At 43.6% G+C, this 15,945-nt stretch overlaps 1 protein-coding gene across 1 annotated transcript in view; it reads left to right on the forward strand.

The window, feature by feature from the left end:
- egf (epidermal growth factor) overlaps nt 1-15,945 on the forward strand; it is a 210,417-nt gene that overhangs the window by 159,857 nt on the left and 34,615 nt on the right. The window contains exons 17-21 of the mRNA XM_085962213.1: nt 9,140-9,310; nt 10,610-10,726; nt 12,314-12,439; nt 12,753-12,875; nt 13,973-14,156. Coding sequence (XP_085818339.1) covers nt 9,140-9,310; nt 10,610-10,726; nt 12,314-12,439; nt 12,753-12,875; nt 13,973-14,156 — 721 coding nt within the window. The remainder of the gene's footprint in view (nt 1-9,139; nt 9,311-10,609; nt 10,727-12,313; nt 12,440-12,752; nt 12,876-13,972; nt 14,157-15,945) is intronic.

Consider the following 15,945-nt stretch of genomic DNA (forward strand, 5'->3'; position numbering starts at 1 on the left):
CTGGCAGTGTTTCGATAGCTTGCGCAGTTCCGTTAGGTACTCAGCATTGCTTTCGTCTTTGTGTTGGTTCCTTTTATGGAACTTAAATCGTTCTGCTATCAGCAGCGGTGTGGGGTTTAAGTGGTCCTATAGGATTTCTACTATGCTTTCGAAATTCTTGTTCACCAGCTTCTCTGGGGTTATTAGATTCCGCAGTAACCCATAAGTTTTTGCACCCATGGAATTTAACAAAACCAGTGCTTTCCTAGCATCTGGCACTTCATTCGCCCTGCAGTACACCTCAATACGTTCCACATATGTCGCCCAATCTTCGACTTCATTGTCGAACGTAGAGATACTGCCACTCTTCAGCATCCCTGGGTGTGATTTACTGTCAAAAATGGCGTCTCCCGCGCTTCCCCTTCTTCTCCGCTGGCACAAAATGGTGTCTCCCGCGCTTTCCTTCCTTCCCGCGCTCGCCCTTCTTCTCCGCTGCGGCTTCTAAAAATGGCATCTCCTGCGCTCTTCCTTCTCCGCGGCTCAATGGCGTCTCCCGCGCTCTCCCTTCTTCTCCCCGCGGACACTGTTCAGCCCTTGAGCCCTGGCTGTGCTCTGCGCATTCTTTTTTTTTCTCGACGCCGCTCGGTCCTGAGCCCGGCTGTTGCTTTACCCTCTCTCTCTCCGGTTTGTTTTTTTTTCTCTCGGCGCCGCTCGGTTTTCAACCCCCAGCTGCGCCCTGTGCGCTTCACCCTCTGTCTTACCCCGTCGACGTTGCTCGGCTTTCTCCCCGCCGTCGGTCGGCTCCAGCCGCCACTGTCCGGGAAGGGTCTGCGCTGTACCTGTCGTCAGTCTCTTGCTGATCGTCGTGGCTGGGGAACCAAGCCGGGCTCTCCACAGCCTCCCCTGCGATGTTCACTCTCTACCAGACGACTGGGCGGTTGCTCGTGGTCGACGCCCTTGTTCCTGGCCTCGACTTTCTTACACCGCCCTCCCGGAGCGAATCCTCGAAGGGAAATGCAGAGTTGCAGGTAGATTCGTATCGACACTCGTCGCCACTGTTAGATCCGTGATTCTGAGAGTATGATGTTTTTCAATAACCACACGGATGCTGTAACTTAACAATAAACAGGTATTTACTGGAGGAGGGTAGTCTCAAGACTGGGGGTACAGAGGCATGCGCAAGGCTTATATACAGGTGTGGTCACTGCCGGTACTACAGTATGCAGGAGCTGTAAAAGTAGTTCTGTCTTAAAGGTACATACACCACAGAAATAAAGTGCTCAAAGGATTGGGAGAGGCAGTGAGCACTAAAGTAAGAAATAGTAAGGTATTAGGTGGGGTTAAACTAAGAGAGAATACAGGATGGTCTAAGATGGGTTTACAATGTATGTATGTGAACGCACGAAGCGTAGTAAACAAGGTAAGTGAGCTGCAGGCACAAATAGCCACATGGGAATATGATGTTGTGGCAATAACTGAGACCTGGCTTTAAAAAGGGCATCCCACCACCAAACACATCTTCTCCTCACCTCCCCTTTCAGCATTCCGAAGGGACCGCTCCCTCTGCGACACCCTGGTCCACTCGTTTATCACCCCCAACACCCCTTCCCTTCGCCCGACACCTTCCCGTGCAAGCGCAGGAGATGCAACACATGCCCTTTTACCTCCCCCCTTCCCACTGTCCAGGGCCCCAAACACCCCTTCCAGGTGAAACAGCGATTTACTTGTACTTCTTGCAATTTAGTATACTGTATTCGCTGCTCACGATGCGGTCTCCTCTACATTGGGGAGACCAAAGGCAGATTGGGCGACCGCTTTGCGGAACACCTCCGTTCAGTCCGTAAGGGGGACCCCGAGCTTCTGGTCGCCTGTCACTTTAATTCTCTGCTCCACTCCCACTCAGACCTCACCGTCCTCTGCCCCTTGCATTGTTCCACTGAAGCTCAGTGTAAGCTCGAGGAACAGCACCTCATCTTTCGATTAGTCACTTTACAGCCTTCGGGACTCAACATTGAGTTCAACAATTTCAGGTCATAACCTCGGCCCCTATCATCTATATATTTTTTATCCACATCTTTTGTTTGTGTCTTTTCTTCTCTCCCACATGGCAGCTGTCTTTCATTCTGCCAGTGCAATTTACACTTCATCTAGAGCCATCATTTGTTTCTTAACCTGTCCCATTACCATCTCCTCTTGCCTTGAATATCTCTCAATGTCTCTTAATCTCTCCTGCCTTCCAGCCTATCACAGACCTTCCCTTTTGTTCTTTCATCCCCTCCCCCCTTTCCCAGCCCCTACACTTGCTTAAAAATCTGTTCCATTTCCTGCTTTTTCTAGTTCTGACGAAAGGTCATCGACCTGAAACATTAACTCTGTTTCTCTCTTCACAGATGCTGCCTGACCTGCTGAGTATCTCCAGCATTTTCTGTTTTTATTTAAAAAGGGCAGGATTGGGTATTAAATATTCCTGGTTATAAAGTGTTCAGGAAAGAGAGGGAAGGAAAGATAGGAGGTGGTGTGGCAGCATTGGTCAAGGAGAATGTTACCGTGCTGGAGAGGGAGGATATCCTGGAGGGGTCAAGGACAGAATCTATATGACTAGAGTTAAGAAATAATAGAGGTGCCATTACACTACTAGGTGTATTCTATAGACCACCAACTAGTGGGAAAGATATGGAGGAGCAAATTTGCAGAGAAATTACAGAGAGGTGCAAGAACTATAGAGTAGTAATAATGGAAGACTTCAACTATCCTAATATAGACTGGGATCGTAACAGCGTTTAGGGCAGAGAAGGGGAAGAATTTCTGAAGTGTGTCCAGGAAAACTTTCTTGATCAGTATGTTTCTGGCCCGAAGAGGGAGGAGGCATTGCTGGATCTGTTTCTGGGGAATGAAGTAGGTCAAGTGGAGCAAGTGTCAGTAGGTGAACATTTAGGGAACAGTAATCATAGTATCATAAGATTTAGATTAGCTATGGAAAAGGACAGGGAGCAATCTAGAGTAAAAATGTTTAACTGGGGGAAGGCCAATTTCAGTGGGATGAGAACGGATATGGCCCGGGTAAACTGGAATCAAAGATTGGCAGGCAAAACTATAATGGAACAATGGGCTGCCTTTACAGAGCAAATAGTTCAGGTACAGTTGAGGTACATTCCCACTCAGGGGAAAAGGCAGGGCAACTAAAGTCAGGGCTCCCTGGGTGAGGAAAGAGATAGAGAATAGGATGAAGCAGAAAAAGAGTGCGTATGACAGATGTCAGGTTGCAAATACATCTGAGAATCAGGCTATATATAGAAAGGTCAGAGGAGAAGTAAAAAAGAAAATAAGAGGGGCAAAGAGAGGGTATGAGAATAGAATGGCAGCCAACATAAAAGGTAATCCAAAAGTCTTCTATAGGCATATAAATAGTAAATGGTTACTTGAATAGGTATGGATTAATTAAGGAAAGCCAGCACGGATTTGTTAAAGGCAAATCATGTTTAACTAACTTGATTGAGTTGTTTGATGAGGTAACAGAGAGGGTTGAGGAGATTAATGTGGTTGATGTGGTGTACATGGATTTCTAAAAGGCTTTCGACAAAGTGCCACATAATAGTCTTGCCAGCAAAGTTGAAGCCCATGGAATAAAAGGGACAGTGGCAGCATGGATACAGAATTGGCTAAGTGATAGGAAACAGAGAGTAATGGTGAACGGTTGTTTTTCAGACTAGAGGAAGGTATACAGTGGTGTTCCCCAGGGGTTGGTTCTAGGACCATTGCTTTTCTTGATATATATTAATGATTTGGACATGGTTGTACAGGGCACAATTTCAAAATTTGCAGTTGACACAAATCTTGGAAGTATAGTGAACAGTGAGGAGGAGAGTGATAGACTTCAGGAAGACATAGACAGGCTGGTGAAATGGGCGAACACGTAGCAGATGAAATTTAACGCAGAAAAGTGTGAAGTGATACATTTTGGTAGAAAGAATGAGGAGAGGACATATAAACTAAATGATACAATGATGAAGGGGGTGCACGAACAGAGAGACCGGGGGGTATGTGTGCACAAATCGTTGAAGGTGGCAGGGCAGGTTGAGAAAGCAGGTACAAAGGCTTACGGAATCCTGAGCTTCATAAATAGAGGTACATTCCCACTAGGGGAAAAGGCAGGGCACCTAAAGTCAGGGCTCCCTGGATGACGAAAGAAATAGAGAATAGGATGAAGCAGAAAAAGAGCGCGTATGACAGATGTCTGGATTTTCTCAATGGAGACGTGCTGGAGGCAGGACTTCTTGTTTCCGGGTTTCAGTCCCGCCCCCAGCGACGTCTGACCAACCCACGTTATTTTCCCTTGATTGGCCTTGTTAAGCCCGCCCTGCAGGCTTACCAGCCAATTAAGGGAAAACCGATGACAGATGACATCAGCGTATGATGCTACATCTGTTGAAAATCTTTTGACAGATGAATTGTCAGCGTTTGACAGCTTTGAGAAGCTGTCAAACACTGACAATCTCTGTGCTAAGGTGAGCCCTTGCACACAGGCTCACCAAGACCTCTCTCCTCAGCAGAAAGCAGATGGCTGCTGCATCTGAGAATGCAGCAGGCATTCTGTCATATCTGCCGTTGAGATGAGGCACCTCCGGATCCTCAACGGTTGAAGCCTGCAGAAAGAAGCAAAGGTAAGGAAACTTTTTCCAACACTTTACACTCACCTCTTATACTTACCTGTCCACACTTGCACCCATCACTCACCTCTACAGCTGACACTTCGACTCCTCTCACCCTCGCAGACCCACTGCTCGCCTCGCTGACCCTGGTGAGGTTCGCAGCCATCGGGAAACCCGCAATTGCAGGTGTAAAATGGGAAAAAGCCTCAAAACTGCCTGTTAACTACCTGTTAACAAGCAGTTAATTGGCTCTAATCCCCTTCCCGCCTTGAGGAGACGGGTCCCTGTGCGACTTGGGGACCCGCCTCCCGGGAAGATGGCAAGGAGGCGGGTTGGGAGCGGGGTCGGTACCCGTTCCCAGCTTCAGCCATTTTCCCAGCAGTCCTGCCTCCATACCCGCACCCCCCTCCCCCCAGGGCTTGGAAAATTCCCCCCATAGAGTACAAAAGTGGGGAAATTATGATGAACCTGTATAAAACACTGGTTCGGCCCCAACTGGAGTACTGTGTCCAATTCTGGGCACCACACTTTAGGAAGGATGTGAAAGCCTTAGCGAGGGTGCAGAAAAGATTTACGAGAATGATTCTAGGAATGAGGGACTTCAGTTACATTGATAGACTGGAGAAGCTGGGGTTGTTCTCCTTGGAGCAGAGAAGATTAAGAGGAGATTTGATAGAGGTGTTCAGAATCATGAGGGATCTGGACAGAGTAGATAGAGGGAAACTGTTCCCATTGGCAGAAGGGTCGAGAACCAGAGGACACAGATTTAAGGTGATTAGCAAAAGAACCAAAGGCGACGTAAGAAAAAACTTTTTTATGCAGCGAGTGGTTAAGATTTGGAATGCACTGCATGAAAGGGTGGTGGAGGCAGACTCAATCACGGCTTTCAAAAAAGAGTTGGATAAGTATCTGAAGGAAAGAAATTTGCAGGGCTACGGGGAAAGAGTGGGGCAGTGGAACTAGCTGAGGTGCATTTGCAGAGAGCCATCACAGGCTCGACAGGCCAAATGGCCTTCTTCCATGCTGTAGCCATTCTATGATTCTATGAAAGACCCATTACAAGACACTGCTAAGAAATCAAGAGCTGTGACACAGTTAGGAGAGCAAATCAGGGGCCAATCACCCAGGCCACTCCTGCAACCATCTCCCCCAGTGTAGCTGGTTCGAGAGCAGCATTGTTGGAAGAGATGTCCTGCTGTTTCTCTTGAATGTGCAGAGCATGGAAAGAAAATCCACAAAAAGGAGAAAGAAATAAAAAAAATTACAAACACACAACTCTCAAGAGTAACATTTTTGGCCAGAATTGAAGTCCAGTGTCATTTTTCCTCAATTATTAAGGACATAACAAAAGGTGCATCTTGAAACAACTGTAACAAGAAGAGCTTTAAGACCAATTCCTCTCCTTCCCACAACACAATAACTTGGTGATTGAATCGGTGGGCGAATGGGACCTTTATGACTGCAGATCTATGAAAGCCTTAATTCAATGGTTTGACAGTTATTGCAATATCCTATAAATGGCACTAGATGCCTTTTGTGCCAATGCACAGAAGTTTCAGATGCAGATCAGCATGAAAATAGCAACAAGCTAATCTCACTCCTGAGCAGACTGAAACTAAGAACATGCAAGAACACATGTAATCCCACACCAATTGGGCTTTACACCAAGTGTAATCCAGCCTGTCCAGAAGCCACATTTTAAACCTGCACAGACAGAACATTGGACCTCCTGTGAACTTTTTCAATGCAGTATGAAATATTTTGCTGTTATGAGACAGTGGATTCAAGGTACCCACTCTGTCATAATAATGAAAATTGGCTGTCTAGGGAACAGAACTCTGTGCACATGTAGCAAGTCCACCTGCATGGGTTCTTTTCTCACTGAATGTAGTGTGAAATGCATTGAGGTGCAACTGGAAGCATAACTTTGCTCTGCTGACTACTTATTATGCTATAGAATTTACTGGTCTGAGACTGGCAACTTTGGTATAACACCACCCTAAAAATAGCTCCACAGCATAGTATTTATAAGGTTCCCAGTGTTTAGGTTAAACCAATAAAACCTTGTAGCGCCATACCAATTGCAACATTTTTGAGGATATTATTGTATGAGCAGTTAACGTGCTCAGACCAAAATCACTTCCTGATTGAATCATAGAACCAGAGACATTTACAGCACTAGAGGAGACCATTCGACCCATCATGTCTATGGCGGCTCTTTTCTAGAGCAATCTGAAACTAATCCCACTGCCCAATGCTCTCGCCATAGCCCTGTATCTTACTCTGCTTCAAAAATGCATCCACTATAGAACCAGAGTGTTTTCCTAAGACTTACATGTAGTGATGTGTTTTATTACATTACCCTCTTTGACTCTCCCTTTCTATGTAGCTGTCTCAATGGCAAATGGTATTTTACACTATACTTACAAATCTCTGATGATATATGGATGACATAAAGTAAAACAGTTCAGCCAAAGTGCTTGGACAAGGTGCACTTACACAATTAGGGATATTCTTAAATAAAAGTAAGAAATGCTGGAAGTGCACAGCATGTTGGTTAGAATCTGAAGGAACTCTTCCAGCTCAGACATGATTAGGCAGAAGAGTCTTTATAGGGCTAGCCCAAGCATAGACAGGAGAAGAAGAGAGACCAAATGGTACAGTCAAGATATGCTAGTCAAGGAGGTAGTTGATGGGTTTAGCAGTGTGTAAGTATATTTTAAAATATGTGGTGTAAAGTGCTATATATTACAACTTAGTCAGACAAGGGAAAAGGTGGAAATCAAAGGATGAATTAAACATTGCTCCAAAATGAAAAGTAAAATGGCAGAAAGTGAATGGAGAATCCCCCCACAAAATCGGGAAGACAGCTAAGGTCTGAAGCTGTTGATGTCAGTGTTAATACCAAAGGGCTATAAAGTGCTCAGTAGGAGTATGAGATGCTGCTTTAGGAGTTTGTTAGAATCATAGAATAGTACAGCACAGAGGAGGCCATTTGGCCCATCAAGTCTGCGCCGGCTCTTTCTAAGAGCAATCCAGTTAGTCCCACTCCCCCACTCTTTCCCCATATCCCTACAGTTTTTTCTCCTTCAAGTATTTATCTAATTCCCTTTTGAAGGCTACTATTGCATTTGTATCCACCACCCTATCAGGCAGCGCATTCCAAACCCTAACCTCTTGTTGCATAAAAGGTCATTCCTCATGTCGCCTCTGGCTTTTTTTGGCAATCACCTTAAATCTGTGCCCTCTGGTTATCACCCTTCAGCCATTGAAAACAGCTTCTCTTTATTTACTCTATCTAAAACCTTCATGATTTTAAACAGCTCTATAAAATCTCCTCTTAGCTTTCTCTGCTCTAAGGGGAACAACCCCAGCTCCTCCAATTTATTCACGTAACTGTAATCCCTCATCCCTGGAACGATTCTAGTAAATCTCTTTGCACCCTCCCCAAAGCCTTCACGTCCTTCCTAAACTGTGTGCCCAGAATTGGACACAATACTCCAGCTGGGGATGAACTAGTGTTTTATACAGGTTTAGCATAACTTGCTGGCTTTTGTACTCTCTGCTTCTAGGTCTCTCTCTTCTTGCACCCCCTTTAAAATTGGACCATTTAGCATGTATTTTCTCTCCTCAGTCTTCCTACCAAAATGCATCATACTTTTCTGCATTGAATTTCATCTGCCATGTTTCTGCCCATTCCACCAGCCTGTCTATGTCCTCTTGAAGTCTATTACTATCTTCCTCACTGTTTACTACACTTCCAAGTTTTGTGTCAGCTGCAAATTTCAAAATTGTGCCCTGTACCCCCAAGTCCAAGTCATTAATGTATATCAAAAAAAGCAGTGGTCCTAGTACTGAACCCACTGTATACCTCCCTCCAGCCTGAAAAACAGCCATTCATCACAACTTTCTGTTTTCTATCCCTGAGCCTATTTTGAATCGATGCTGCTACTGCCCCTTTTATCCCATGGGCTTCAATTTTGCAAACAAGCCTAATATGTGGTACTTTATCAAACGCCTTTTAAGATATGGAGCTTGTTTTAAGCTAACAAGCTCTGTATCTATAACCTCCGCCTGCCCTACAATCCTCCAATTCCGGCCTCTTGTGCATCCCCCACTTCCTTCGCCCTACCATTGGTGGCTGTACCTTCAGTTGCCTAGGCCCTAAGCCCTGGAATTCTCTCCCTAAACGTCTCCACCTCTCTACCTCTCTCTCCTTCTTTAAGACACTCCTTAAAACCTACCTCTTTGACCAAGCTTTTTGTCTCCTTCTTTGGCATGGTGTCAAATGTTGTCTACTGTGAAGTGCCTTGTGATGTTTTACTACATTAAAAGTGCTATATAAATGCAAGTTGTTGTTGATCAGAGCAGTACAGGAAGTCAAAGTTTCCATTGACATGAAAATGCGACAAGGATTTGAAGTGGCAAGTGAAGGAGAGGTTGGGATCATGCTTGCAAATTGAACAAAGATGTAAAGCAAAGCAATATTCTGACTTTTGTTTTGTTAATAGGGCCCAGAATTCCACCTTCCCACAAGATTAATTTGTTAACGGCCACAACATTACAAAAAGAGAAGCTGTCACCGACTGAACCCAGCCCCGCCACTACCAATTTCAGTGAGGATGAGATTACTGCTGAACTCCAGCCAAGATCCACACTTGTGGCAGAGATAATGGTATCAGGTAACTGCTGCTTTAGTAAACACATTTAAGGATCGACCAATACACAATGCAGACCATGATTATTGATATTTGGGGAGTTTTGAGACAGCAATGGGAAGGCAACCATTTCAGCTTCCATATTTACTGCTAAAAGCTTTGACTAGTTTAACGCAGCTATTGAATTGGTAAAGGATATCATTGATTTTCTAAAATGTTCACATGACTGCAATGGGATAAAAACTCATTGCATTTTATTTTATAGTATTGGGAGTGTTTAGCTGCTTTACCACACGTGTTGCTTAATTGGTCACGTGAACTATAAAGCAATTTATCTGAAACTGGACTTTATTCCAAAATGAAAATTTAAAATTAATCCCATGTGTATATCAAAAGCTTAGTGTAAACTTCTGTAATTACAAATTCTTATTTGCTGAACTATAAGGATCATCATAAAGATAAGGGAGGCCATTCAGGCCACCTAACTCATCCTTCCATAGAAACCTATGGTCCACCGTCCCCCACCATCATAGTTTCTAAATGCCTTTTGAAAAATTTCAGAATTGTTGCCTCAGTTGGTGGACAGTCCGCATCTGAGTCAGAAGGTTGTGGATTCAAGCCCCACTATAGACTTGAGCTCATCATCTATATTGACACTTCAGTACAGGTCTGACAGAATGCACATTGTCAGAGATGCCATCTTTCAGATAAAGCATTAAATCGAGGCTCCCTCTGCCTAGTCAGGTGGACATTAAAGATCTCATGGCACTATTCAAAGAACAGTTATCCCTCAATTGACACCACCAAAAAACAAATTAGCTGAGCTTCATTCACTTTTGTGGGACCTTGCAGTCTGCAATTGGCTGACACTTGTGCCTACACAGCAATAGTCAATGCATTTCAAAAGTAATCCATTGGTTATAAAGTGTTTTGGGACCGTCTGAGGATATAATAAAGTACTATAAAAATGTAAGTTCTTTTTTTCCACAATCTTATGCAGAAGTCTATTCAGGCCTTGCATGAAGTGCTTCCAGACACTCAGTCCTGAGCTTGCCTTTTACCACTTTGTACCTATGTCTCTTATCCTATAGTCGTGATTTAACTTGATAAAGTGCTCTGGATCAACCTTTTCTATTGCACTTGATGTTGTACTTGCTGCTTTAAGGTCCCCTCTTATTTGTTTGCTTTTGAAGATGACTCTGAGTTGTTTAAGCTTTCCTCATAATCCAGCCTGACACTGGGGACCAAGGACAATGTGAATACTTTTAAAAGCTGATTATTTATTTATTATTTTTATTAATTCTATTTGATTTCCTTTTCAAGATCAAGATGGCTGTGGAGCCCTGGAATGTGATCTCAATGCTCAGTGTGTTGCACCAGAAGGAGTTGCTAGATGCCAGTGTTTGGAAGGATTTACTGGCTATGGCAAAGTTTGCAATGGTAATGAATTAACTTAAATTTTACTTGCCTTTGTGTTTTTAATTCTTCATGAAGCAAATTATTTTGAAGTGGGGGTGGGAATACAACCATGTTTAATGTTTTACTTCTGTGAGACACTGATTGCTGGACTAATTTTACCTAGTTAGTGAATTTTCAAATGATTTCCAAACAGGAACAGCAATGTCCCAGTTATACTACTGGTTTGTAGCCTGCAGACCCCAGTTTTATTGCCAACTTAGCATTATTCTTTAGCCAGTCATGCCCAGTAATCTGCTTGCTGGCACCCAAGGACAGTTATATTTTTAATGTCAGAAGACAACTGCTGTATTAATCAGATCTTTGCCAACATTAAAGTTCAGTTTTAAACTATTTAACAAGTTCCTAGGCAGTCTGCTGTTTGTGCCTGTCAGTCACCAGTTCCATCCATTCTCTTTTTATTTTGTACAAATATATCATCAGACTAAGGTAGGTGTAGCATGCTTGGGAAGAACAGATGAATTTGGACCTATGGTTCCCAAAAAGTTCCACCTCTGGGGTTTTCCTCACTTTGGGCTGGATTTTCATTCAGGAGTCGGGTAGGAGGTGGGACTATAACTTCCGGGGTTGTAGTTCCGCCTCCATCAAGATGTGGCCAGTCCACGCGATTTTAACTTGATTGACCTTGTTGAGCCTGCCCAGTGGGCTCATTAAGGGCCACCCGGCAACAGGTGACGTCACAGACTTAAATTTCATCTGTCAAGAGGTTTTGACAGATGAAATATCAGCGTTTCACAGCTGTTTGAAGCTGTCAAACACTGACAGTCTTACTTCTAACTGAGTCCTTCTCCACAGACTCAGTTAGAAATCTCTCCTGCACAGAAAGCTGAAGGCTGTCACTTTTGACAGTTCGCAGCCATTCTGCTTTCTGTGCCGGTGAGATGAGGGGCTCCCGAGACCTAAAGGAAGAAAGGCTGAAAAGATAAGAAAAGGTCATTTAACCTTCTTTAAACACTTTAGACACACCAAACACACTTACCTTTGCACTCATGCGCACATCACTCACCTGAACACCGACATCTCGACTCCTCCAAGTCCTTCAACCCGACAGCCCGCCTCGCAAACTTGGCGTGGTTTGGAGCCGTCGGGAATCCCACACTTCAGCATTAAAAATAGGGATTAGGCTAAAAACTGCCTGTTAGCTACCTGTTAACAGGCAGTTAATTGGCACTAATCCCTTCCTGCCTCGGGTAGGTGGGTCCCAGTGCGGGGCGGGTACCCGCCTCCTTTGAAACTGGCATGGTTGGGTGTGGGATGGGGTCGGGACCCCTGATTTCAGGATTTTAACCCCCCACACGCCTCCAATCCCGACTCCACGGCCCAATGAAAATCCTGCCCCTATGTCTGGGTCTGTTGTAAACTAATTGATAAAGATTGATTGCCATGATTAGTCAATAACTTCATTATTGCTGTATCATGTGTCTACCAGGATTGTCGAAGGCAAACTAGCTGGACTTTGGTCTTTATTCATCTAGCAATTCCAATGTTCCTAAGATTCATTGGGAATGATGAAACCAATCCACTTCTGTAATACACTTTATTTTCTTGCAGATATTGACGAATGTGCCATTGGTGTGGCCCTTTGCAGTGGACATGTAGCAGACTGCATTAACACAGAGGGCAGTTACGTCTGCAAATGTCACCCTGGCTATAGTGGTGATGGACTCCTCTGTTATGGTGAGGAGTGCTGTTGTGTTTTGTGTTACACTAATTTCCCTTGACAGAGGTGCTGTTGTTGTATAATGCCTATCCCTGGACACTTTTGACATTTTTGACTTCTAGTTTACCTCCTTACTTTATAGCTTGTATTTTAGAATTTTTTCCAATCTTTATTGTGCCACTTGTGTATTCGCAAACACTGTATAAACCATGTCAGCTATCAATTCGAGATGGAAACTATAAATTAAGTAAGTGGCTTATATAAAGATGCAAATTATACACCAGATTTATGGTCCATTCCAGCATGTGATGTCTGCTGTTGGCTTTGCAGATATTGATGAATGCAAAACTGGGATGCACAGTTGTGCTGAAAATGCTGTATGCACAAACATGGAAGGAAACTACACCTGTACATGTAACAAAGGACTTTCGGGGACAGGTTATAGCTGTGTGGGTAAGTGCACAAGCTTCATGAGCCTGTTACGTTCTTTAGGGATTCTAGACTTTATATTTATATAAGTGTGTATATGGCCTTATCAATAGATCCTCATTCAATCAGCATGATATTTAAAAGTTTCACACATTTGCTCAGACATAGTATAGGATAGTAAGTAAAATTAATGCCATTTATTAAGCTAATTGGCAAAAATAAATTGCTATGCTTAAAAAAATCCTTTCAGATAAAAGCCAAACCACAAAAATCAGTTAAAATATGTTTTAAGATTGGAAGGTGAAAGATTTGGTTATATATTTTCCACCATTCACTAATTTTAGCAAAGAAGTAGATATGAGCATAAAGCAACAACTATACTCCCGATGATTTTCACCAGTTAAGCTTTCTCTTGGGGAGAAAACATATGGGTCGGAAATTTCTTGCAGCTGCACCGCCATGACTTCACTAGCAGTGCGGCAGAATCCCCAGTAATGTGTATAATTGAGGTTTCTGCCTTACTTCCAGTGAGGTATCAGCAGCGGAGCCAGAGCAGTTCCCAGGAAATTCCAGAGAATTATTGATTTTGACAGTTTCTTGTTACTGCAGAGAAGTGAATGAATATATTTGTATTCCTTATCAATGTTTTCAAACACTTAAATGTAGCATTAAGGATAAGATTATTGATGGAAAATACTTTTGTTGCCTATTCAGTTGTTCAGAGTACTTTAGCTCTCAAACCTTCACCACCTAGAAGGTCAACAACAGCTGGTGCATGGGAACACCACCACCTCCAAGTTCCCCTCCAAGTCACACACCATCCCCATTTGGACATATATGGCTGTTCCTTCATGGTCACTGGGTCAAAATCCTGGAACTCCCTCCCTGACAGCACTGTGGGGGTACCATCACCACAGGACTGCAGTGGTTCAAGAATGTGGCTCACCACCACCTTCTCAAGGGCAACTAGGTATGGGCAATAAATGCTGGCCTTGCCAGCGATGCCCATATTCCCAGAATGAATTAAAAATACATGAAATGCAAAATAATTTTTTTTCCAGCTATCATAATTTCTGTAGCACCAGACTGCGTAAGGTATAAAATGTTTATAATTCATTCAGAGGCGATCAGCACTGCCTTGCCCACTGATGGTTCAATGGAGACAACTGTCAGGAGCACCACGTTTGAAACAACTACACACAAGCAGAATAATCACATTGTGAACTGCCCACATTCGCATGAGGACTTCTGTTTGAATGGAGGGGTTTGCTTCCATATCCCTGAGATAACAGCATTTGCATGCAAGTAAGTGGAATCAGTGATTTGCACTTGACATTTTCAAGCATAAAATGCAAAATAGTGTTCTAAGCAGTAATCCACTGAAGAAGCCACAAACTACTCAAGAAATGTAATTTGAACTATCAAGTGATACTCAGCCACTATCACTGTATACAAATTTAAGCACACAGCAAGCTCCCACAAACATAATCAGATAATCTGTTTTAGTGATGTTGGTTGAGTGATAAATATTGGCTAGAACACCAGGGAGAACTCTCCTACTCTCTTTGAATTAGTGCCATGGGATTTTTTATGTTCACCTGAGAAGGCACACAGGACTTCAGTTTAACCAACTGAGCCACAGTTTTCACCTGGAAGGAAGAGTGCACCCCTCAAAGTGTCTCATGAGCTCCACATTGCATAGGGAAGTGTGAGTTGGTGTAGCACACATTCAAACCTCTGCTACAAGTCATTGGTACTTGGTAAAATAATGGGACTCAAGGCGGATAAATCCCCTGGACCTGATGGCTTGCATCCCAGGGTCTTGAGGGAAGTAGCGGTAGGGATTGTGGATGCATTGGTAATAATTTTCCAAAACTCACTGGACTCAGCAAAGGTCCCGGCAGATTGGAAAACTGCTAATGTAACACCATTATTTAAAAAGGGTAGTAGGCAGAAGGCTGGAAACTATAGACCTGTTAGCCTAACATCTGTGGTTGGTAAAATGTTAGAGTCCATTATTAAGGAGACAGTAACGGGACATTTGGATAAACACAATTTAATAGGGCAAACTCAGCATGGTTTCATGAAGGGGAAGTCATGTTTAACAAATTTGCTTGAGTTTTTTGAGGAAGTAACATACAGGGTGGATAAAGGGGAACCAGTGGACGTAGTGTATTTAGACTTCCAAAAGGCATTTGACAAGGTGCCACACAAAAGATTATTGCTCAAGATAAAAAATCACGGGATTGGGGGTAATATTCTGGCATGGGTGGAGGATTGGCTATCTAACAGAAGGCAGAGAGTTGGGATAAATGGTTCGTTCTCAGATTGGCAACCAGTAACTAGTGGTGTTCCGCAGGGGTCAGTGCTGGGTCCCCAACTCTTTACAATCTATATTAACGATTTGGAGGAGGGGACCGAGTGTAACATATCAAAGTTTGCAGATGATACAAAGATGGGACGGAAAGTAGTGAGTGAGGAGGACATAAAAAACCTGCAAAGGGACATAGACAGGCTAAGTAAGTGGGCAGAGATTTGGCAGATGGAATACAATACTGGAAAGTGTGAAGTTATGCACTTTGGCAGGAAAAATCATAGAGCAAGTTATTATCTTAATGGCAAGAAACTGGAAAGTACTGTAGTACAAAGGGATCTGGGGGTCCTGGTGCACGAAACTCAAAAAGTTAGTATGCAGGTGCAGCAAGTGATCAAGAAGGCCAATGGAATGTTGGCTTTTATTGCTAGGGGGTTGGAATATAAAAACAGGGAGGTATTGCTGCAGTTGTACAAGGTATTGGTGAGGCCGCACCTGGAATACTGCATACAGTTTTGGTGTCCATACTTAAGAAAAGACATACTTGCTCTCGAGTCAGTACAAAGAAGGTTCACTCGGTTAATCCCGGGGATGAGGGGGTGGTCATATGAGGAGAGGTTGAGTAGATTGGGACTCTACTCATTGGAGTTCAGAAGAATGAGAGGCGATCTTATTGAAACATATAAGATTGTGAAGGGGCTTGATCGGGTGGATGCGGTGAGGATGTTCCCAATGATGGGTGAAACTAGAACTAGGGGGCATAATCTTAAAATAAGGGGC

The sequence above is a fragment of the Somniosus microcephalus genome, chromosome 2 (assembly GCF_052327205.1).
Source record: "Somniosus microcephalus isolate GS21.2 chromosome 2, FLI_Smic_1.0, whole genome shotgun sequence".
In the NCBI taxonomy this organism is placed as follows: Eukaryota; Metazoa; Chordata; class Chondrichthyes; order Squaliformes; family Somniosidae; genus Somniosus; species Somniosus microcephalus.